This window comes from Chrysochloris asiatica, unplaced genomic scaffold, assembly GCF_000296735.1.
Source record: "Chrysochloris asiatica unplaced genomic scaffold, ChrAsi1.0 scaffold00054, whole genome shotgun sequence".
NCBI lineage: Eukaryota > Metazoa > Chordata > Mammalia > Afrosoricida > Chrysochloridae > Chrysochloris > Chrysochloris asiatica.
This window is the reverse complement of record NW_006408572.1, coordinates 12568279-12576450: the sequence shown is the minus strand read 5'-3', so window position 1 is coordinate 12576450 and position 8172 is coordinate 12568279. Positions and strand designations below refer to the sequence as shown.

The window sequence follows — 8172 nt, the reverse complement described above, 5'->3', positions numbered from 1 at the left end:
AAGTGCCATTGAGTGGGTTCTGACCCATAGCAACCCTGTATAAGGTTTCCTAGGAGTGGCTGGTGAGCTTGAACCACCGACCTTACAGTTCAAACCAACTTTGCAGTCTAGTGCATTAACCCACAGCATCACACCAGGACTCTATAGTTCTATCCAGAGGTCAATTCCATCTTAAAACTAACTAAATTTAGGCATCAATTATACTTGAATATGCATGCTTGTTGTTATATGCCGTGGAGTTGTTTCTGACTCATAGCGACCCTGCACAGGGTTTCTGAGGATGTAAATCTTTATGGGAGCAGAACGCCTCATCTTTCTCCCGTGGAGTCACTGGTAGTTTTGAACTGCTGAACGTGAGGTTGACAGCCCGATTTGTAACCACTACGCTACCAGAGCATGCCAATTACACTTAAAATGGCATCATCTATGTACCTAAGATAAGCTTTGACATCTCACAGTGACAAGTAAACACAAACACCCTAAGAAGTATTGAACTGGAATGGATAGCACAGCAGGATTTTGAAGTATCAACCCAGTGACTGAAGGGAACATGAAACTGTGATTTAGCTAATATTGATAGATTATCCTCATGGATAAAATGATTAAATAATGCATTTACATATTCGATCACATCAAAGTTGATAGGAGTGTAATGCCATGATTAATTGGCACCTCTTCCACTGGTTACTTTAAAAGGAAAGCACACATTGATAAAGTATGAGGGAGCTTCAGAAAGTTCATGGAAAAATTTCATTATCTTGCAATTCCATTTTGACAAGGACTGTTTTAGTCTATGTGTTAATTACGTTTGTAAGCTTCAAATTTGGTTTCTTTTCACAGATCGTGAGAACCAGTCAATCCTAATCACGTATGTAGATTTCTTGCCTTGGTTTCTCTTGAGTTTTGATCACTGTAGTGGTTACCACTGTTTTCAATTCTTATCTTTTCTTACGTTTGTACTTGACAGAGGAGAATCCGGTGCAGGGAAGACTGTGAACACGAAACGTGTCATCCAGTACTTTGCAACAATTGCAGTCACTGGAGAGAAGAAAAAGGAGGAAGCTACTTCTGGCAAAATACAGGTAGAAAGAAGACTTTAATGTGAGGATGGAAGGAATTATAGATTTTTTAAAAAACTTGGACATGGGATTTCAGAACTATTAAAACCAATTGCATGGGATGCTAGAATTCAGAAAATGGTTCTTGGAAGGGTTAGTGATAAAGAGATGGATAGAACAAGTTTAATTAGTGAAAGTTCTCACAACCATTTATTAGGAACAAAAAGTTGGCCTGAAAGACACAGAAATCAAGACCATGTCACTGGCTTCAATTTGTCCTCTTTCTCACTTACTTTAGAAAGTCTTACCCCAAAGTTAAAACAATATTGAAAAGGGGAAGAGAAGAAGATAAATGAGAGTGATGGTAGCAGACAGCAACTCATCTTTTCTAACAAGTCTTTTCATTTCTCTTAAGGGGACGCTTGAAGATCAAATCATCAGTGCCAACCCCCTACTGGAGGCTTTTGGCAACGCCAAGACCGTGAGGAATGACAACTCCTCACGCTTTGTAAGTTTCTTGCTTTCCCTTCTTGTGTGCAAATCAGAACTGGCATGCCTGTACATAGGATAGCAATACCTCTCCCATCTATTTGGTCCATAGCTAAAGAAGTATTTCCTGCCTTTTAATATGTACAATAAGGTCTTTGTCTTTTATAGGGTAAATTCATCAGGATCCACTTTGGTGCCACAGGCAAACTCGCTTCTGCAGATATTGAAACATGTAAGTTAACAAACATTAGTGACTAGGAATCCTTTGCTTTGAGGCACAGATGGGAAAATCTTGTTCTTATCTATGTTGTGTTAACTTTTCAAGCATTTAATTTTTCACTATGGCCTTTTCTTTTAATTATGCTTAATCTGCCTTTCCAGATCTCCTAGAGAAGTCTCGAGTTACTTTCCAGCTAAAGGCTGAAAGAAGCTACCATATATTTTATCAAATCATGTCCAACAAGAAACCAGAGCTTATTGGTGAGAAGCATCTTTGATTTGGTTCTACTAAGGAGTAGTAACAGCCTTTCTAATAAATCCCTCCAAAATGTTTTTTGATGGTCAAAGTGACTCTTCTATATATTCTTTTCCATGTGTTCAGAAATGCTTCTGATAAGCACCAACCCATATGACTTTGCATTTGTCAGCCAAGGTGAAATTACAGTGCCCAGTATTGATGACCAGGAAGAGTTGATGGCCACAGACGTAAGTCATATGTACAAAAATGGAAAAAGCCAATATGTTTTCTAGTATACAACACTCTTCTTCTATTTGACAGGACAGATGAGCAAAGAAAGAAACTACAAATAGGGAAAACTACCATTCAAGATTTCTTATCCCTGGAATAAAACTGCAGGGCATTTCAATGTCTTCACACATCTTGTTGTTGTTGTTAAGTGTCATCGAGTCAGTTCCAACTCATAGCAACTCTGTATAGAGTTTTGGAGGAGCAGCTGGTGAGTTTTAACCACCAACCATGCGGTTCAAACCAATCTTGAGGTCAAGTGCCTACTCTATGGTGCTATAATCAATACTCCTCACACATGTTAGAAATCTTAAAACACCTGTAATAAAATGTAAGTCTTTGGCATTCCTTAGCTATTTTTTTTCTTATCATTTTTGGTTAATTTTTGTCTGCAATATTGATGTTTTTGTTAATTTATGCCACACTCCAGAACTGAAAATCTGGAGCAAAGTTACAATAATTTTTTATAATAGGATACAGAAATTTCCACAGTTTCTTTATAGCAAGATGTTGAAAGTTGCTTATAAAATGTTTTTTATATTATTTTCAAGAAGTCAAGAAACTATTTGCATGTCTTTATCAATACCAGCTTTTACTCTCTATAACGTCTTATGTTTGTATGTGCAATACTCACTACTCTGGGACGCTACACAGAAATGTAGTCATCTTGTTCTGTGGCTTCTGTCATGATGTCTAGGTTCTCTAATAGGTATAGCGAGTGAGCTGGAACTGAAAAGCAATAATCTGGGGAAAGAGGCTTAGTTTATAAGAGTGGTAAATAAAAATACTTAACTTTCTCCCATGCCTGTCTCAATAATATAAGACTGTCAAAGCTTTACACAGGCAATAAAAACATTTGAATAAAAAGAGAAAGCCATGTCACCAATGTCTCTTGCATGCATGATTAAAGACCAGGTAAAATCCACTACCAGCAGTTCATGGTCTGCTAAGCCGTGGCCTGATAGCAGAGACATCTGGAGAAATACTCAAGGCCCTTTCTGTTCTTACAACCTCTTTTCAACTGCATTCTTTATGTCTATTAGGGTGGGAAGGCAGGCACAGACTATGCACTGTTGTTGGTAAGTGCCGTTGAATTGGTTCTGACACCATAGAAGCCCTGTTTCCAAGGAGCAGCTGGTGAGCTTGAACTGCCAACCTTGTGGTTCAAAGTGACTTTGCAGTCCAGCACATTCGCCCATACCAGGACTCCAGACTATGCCTTAGACTAGGCAAATTATAAGAAGGAGGAACAAACAGAGATTTATGAGATGGAGAAAGACAAGAGGAAAAACAAGACACGATAAGCAGTGCGTGTCTGGGAAGGAAGACCAGACCAATGTGGAGAAATGGGAAAAGCACTGGTCTCGGCATCAAAAGCCCTGGCTCTGAGTCCTGGCTGAGATAGTGCGGAAAACTCCCATAGCATATCCACTAGCCACAGATTCAAATGGGAGGACTAACACATAACTCTCAAAGTTGCTATGTGGATCAAAAGGGTCAGGAACTTGAGTGCCTTTTTGAAAGCTGCATGGTGGCATGGCGGCATGGCATGATAAGGAAACAAGAGGAGCAGTCTCTGTGCGCTGAAGGTGTCAACTGTGGTGATTAACTGTGAAGTGAGCTCATTTCAACTCTTTCAACAGAGTGCTATAGACATCCTGGGCTTCAGCGCTGATGAAAAGGTAGCCATCTACAAGCTCACAGGGGCCGTGATGCATTATGGAAACATGAAATTCAAGCAAAAGCAAAGGGAAGAGCAAGCCGAGCCAGATGGCACTGAAGGTACCACCCTCTGTTGATACCTTCTAACACCATCAGTTCCTCCGTGTTTTGCTTTCCTTGACCTATCTAATAAGGGGGGAAATAATCTTATGAGAAATAAATGCCACGCTGGCTGATGCTTTACAAGACTGAGCAAGCAGATTTGTGGAAATGTGGTATCTGCCCATTCAATACTTCATTGAATTCTTGTAAGCTATAGCTACTATTTGATGAAAATATTTTAAATCCAAGTAAAAAAATAAAAAGAATGAATCATCAGTGAGCAAATTATCCTCCTTTAGGCTAGGGTTTCTATAGCTCTTTCTATCTTTGGACTATTTTAGCTATTTTTTAAATATTACACAGAACATCTTTTCCCTAAGCTCCAAGTTATCATTGTGAAAAATGACTGAAGTTAGTATGTACAGTGGTAAGACTGTTAAGGCAATAATGAATAAATGAGCAGATTTTTATCGTACTTGCAGAGATTGCTCTTTGAGAAACTGTTTTCTTTGTCATCATCATTCACACTTCAAGTTGTACAAGCACCACTCTCACTTTGTTCATGCAGTTGCTGACAAAACTGCCTATCTGACAAGTCTCAACTCTGCTGACCTGCTCAAAGCCCTCTGCTACCCCAGGGTGAAGGTTGGCAATGAGTATGTCACTAAAGGCCAGACTGTGCAACAGGTAAACATGATTTAAGCCTCTTGATTAATTTGAACTATGGGAGACTAAAGGATTCATCACTGTTTCCAACTGAAAAAACTAACCTATTACTTTTCATGAAGGTGACCAACTCAGTGGGCGCCCTGGCCAAGTCCATCTATGAGAAGATGTTCCTGTGGATGGTCACCCGCATCAACCAGCAGCTGGACACTAAGCAGCCCAGACAGTACTTCATCGGGGTCTTGGACATTGCTGGCTTTGAGATCTTTGATGTGAGTTGTTTGGGTAAACAACTGGCTGAAAAAAGCTCTTCTCCTTTGTGTCTGCTTGGCTGCACTCCCACTGGGTTTTCACTCAAACTCTTTGGTATCTTAAACATCTAGTACAACAGCTTGGAGCAGCTGTGCATCAACTTCACCAATGAGAAACTGCAACAGTTCTTCAACCACCACATGTTCGTGCTGGAGCAAGAGGAGTACAAGAAGGAGGGCATCGAGTGGGAGTTCATCGACTTCGGGATGGACCTGGCGGCCTGCATTGAACTCATCGAGAAGGTGTGTATAATGTTGAAGCCTTGAAAACACGAAAACCAAATTGTCCACCTCCCTAAACTTTAATCCCAAATCTCAAAGAACAAGTTTCAGAACAGTGGTATCTAATGATCTGCTACAATAAAGTTCAGTTGTTGTTTTGTTAAAAACTGTCGAGTTGATTGCAACCCATAGAGACCCTGTGTAGGATTTCCAAGGAGTGGCTGGTGAGCTTGAACTGCTGAACTTGCAGTTCAAACCGACCTCTCAGGCCAATGCATTAACCCACAGTGCCACACAGTAGTATGTAGAAAAAGTGTTTGTACACACACACACACTGATTCAGTTATCCTTCTAATAACTTCATTTCTTTCACTTTTACTTTCACATAATTTCTTGCAATGAAAAAATGAGCTGAAACTATAGCTAGTCCTCTCGTATTCTAATTAACCCTATGCTGGGGTATTGTGCATATACCATCCTTCATATGTATCAAGATGTGTCAAAGGTTGGTAAGTTAGCCCTTTTTTCTCTGTTCATGACAACTAGATTAGTACCACATCTCTCTATGACCTTAACCTGGAAAATGAGCCCTGGATTTCCTATTATCTGTACAGGGTCACTATGAGTCGGAACAGACTCCACGGAATATTAACAACAACAACAACAACAGAGCAATAGTTATATCAAATATGGAAATGTTCATACTCATCAAGCAATCATTGACATTTTCAAAACTGTATTGAGAGCTCATCTTATACCTATTGCTACAAATCAAGTATTGAATTATGTGCGATCCTTACCCTAAGTAGTGAGAAGGAGAAGCAAATATATGACCATCTAGGAAAACTTTAAATTCTTAGGTCAAAATTCACAAAAGTGTGAAAGATATGAGTGTAAAAGCAGACTAGGTCTGCCCAACTTGGGAAAAGATATTTTAATTTACTGATAGAATCTCTCTACTATTCATGAAACCTGTACAGTGTTCAGTAAAGGAATGCATGTATTCTCTGTAGTATTTCATTTTCTGGATCATCAAAATAGTTTGTGGAAGATAATTTGTGACTAAGAATGAATTTATTTCAATCTTTCCTATCAAATTCACTACAGAAAAGAGTCAATCTGCTTAGAAAGCAAAGTGGCAAACCTAATTATCATCACTTAACTCCACAGTGATGGAAGCATAGCACAAGAAGTTTTAATGATACGACATCAGACACAGTCTTCCCCTGGGAATGGATCATTTTTCGTCATTATACACAATTTTTCTTCTCTTCATACTCTTTTTGTGTCTGAATTTGAGGTGAAGGAAATTACTATGTCAGTAGGAAAGAAAGTGTTTCAGACATATACATTTACGGAATAAGGAATTCAGCTTTGCAATGATACTTCTGGAATTTAATTTTACACTTTGCACATAAAGCTGGCCAAATGGCACAGATGGAGTTCTTTCTCTCTCTCTCTCTCTTTTTAAACTGAGTCTTTCTAGTACACATATTTCCCAGATGTCCTTGATACATGATTGTTTCGCATTTCAGTAGCAGAAGCAATAAAATGCCTATTTAATTTCTCATCATTCCAAATTTTTTCAAACACTATATTTTCCGGTTTCACCAAATGTACAATCTATTAGAGAGAAACATTTTTGTGGGGGAGGGAGGTGTTTCATAATTATCCCTTTCTCCCTCCTTGTAGCCCATGGGCATCTTCTCCATCCTGGAAGAGGAATGCATGTTCCCCAAGGCCACTGACACTTCCTTCAAGAATAAGCTGTATGAACAACATCTTGGAAAGTCTAATAACTTCCAGAAGCCCAAGCCCGCCAAAGGCAAGGCTGAGGCCCACTTCTCACTGGTGCACTACGCGGGCACAGTGGACTACAACATTGCTGGCTGGCTTGACAAGAACAAGGACCCTCTGAATGAGACTGTGGTCGGGCTATACCAGAAGTCTTCCATGAAAACTCTGGCTTACCTCTTCTCTGGGACACAGACTGCTGAAGCAGGTAATATTTAATAGCATCGATAAGTTTGTTCCAAGATTCACACACATAATAAGAAATGTAATGTTTTTCAGAGACCAAATGTAGTTATAGAAAAACATAACAATTAAAATACTTACCAATACAAATGAAAGAAATTGTAGTTAACAAGTGTGGCAAAGTCCTAAAATCACAAATTTTCACAGCAAAATTGATCCTATGGATCATTTAGTATCCTAGCCTTATTTCACCAGTGAGAAAGGAGACACTTGCTCAGGACCGTGTAACTCATTTCTACCACTTTAATAGTGTTTGTTCCTTCAAGCGTCTGGCTAAGTTGAAGATGAAGAAGTCCTGTATCCGGGAACTCGTGGTAGAGGAACTGAAAGTTTTGTTCTCTAAAGTAGACCAAGAGTGCAAGTGACATCGGGAAGCACAAGCAACCTAAGAAATGCAGACACTTATCCACCTGGACCCTAACACACAACTTTGCCTGTTCTTTGAGGGGTTATGCACCATGGAGGCATTCATTATAGTTCTATCCCCCGGGAACTTCCTTCAGGGAAAAGGCTTTACTGATTTGGGGAAGGGCCTCTCCATGCCCTCTCCATATACACACACTTGTCCTTTTCATCCCCATCCCCGCCACAAATGCTGATAATGTCATCAGACGCTTATATTTTCTCTCTTATTTTTCCACCTAAGTTTTATTTGTTTTGCTGTTGAGAACACACACAGTAAAACATACATGGACCCAACAGTATCTACAAGTGTAATTGAATGACACTGATGACAATCTTTGAGTTGTGCAACTTTCTCATCCTCCTTTGCTGGGTTGTTCCTCCCTCGTTAACATAAACTCACTCAATTTTCAAACTGTTGTCTATTTGATCCTACAAGAGTATAATGCTCAAGGTAGACTTTTTTTTTTTTTTTTTT

At 39.3% G+C, this 8172-nt stretch overlaps 1 protein-coding gene across 1 annotated transcript in view; it reads left to right on the top strand.

Annotated features, from left to right (window-relative positions):
* Positions 1-833: 833 nt before the first annotated feature.
* The window catches only part of MYH4 (myosin, heavy chain 4, skeletal muscle), a 33239-nt gene continuing 25900 nt past the window's right edge, over positions 834-8172 (top strand). The window contains exons 1-11 of the mRNA XM_006863427.1: positions 834-868; positions 968-1082; positions 1474-1566; positions 1716-1779; positions 1929-2027; positions 2149-2252; positions 3936-4074; positions 4625-4743; positions 4845-4994; positions 5106-5276; positions 6948-7257. Of these exons, the coding sequence (XP_006863489.1) occupies positions 2000-2027; positions 2149-2252; positions 3936-4074; positions 4625-4743; positions 4845-4994; positions 5106-5276; positions 6948-7257 (1021 nt within the window). The 5' untranslated portion in view covers positions 834-868; positions 968-1082; positions 1474-1566; positions 1716-1779; positions 1929-1999. The remainder of the gene's footprint in view (positions 869-967; positions 1083-1473; positions 1567-1715; positions 1780-1928; positions 2028-2148; positions 2253-3935; positions 4075-4624; positions 4744-4844; positions 4995-5105; positions 5277-6947; positions 7258-8172) is intronic.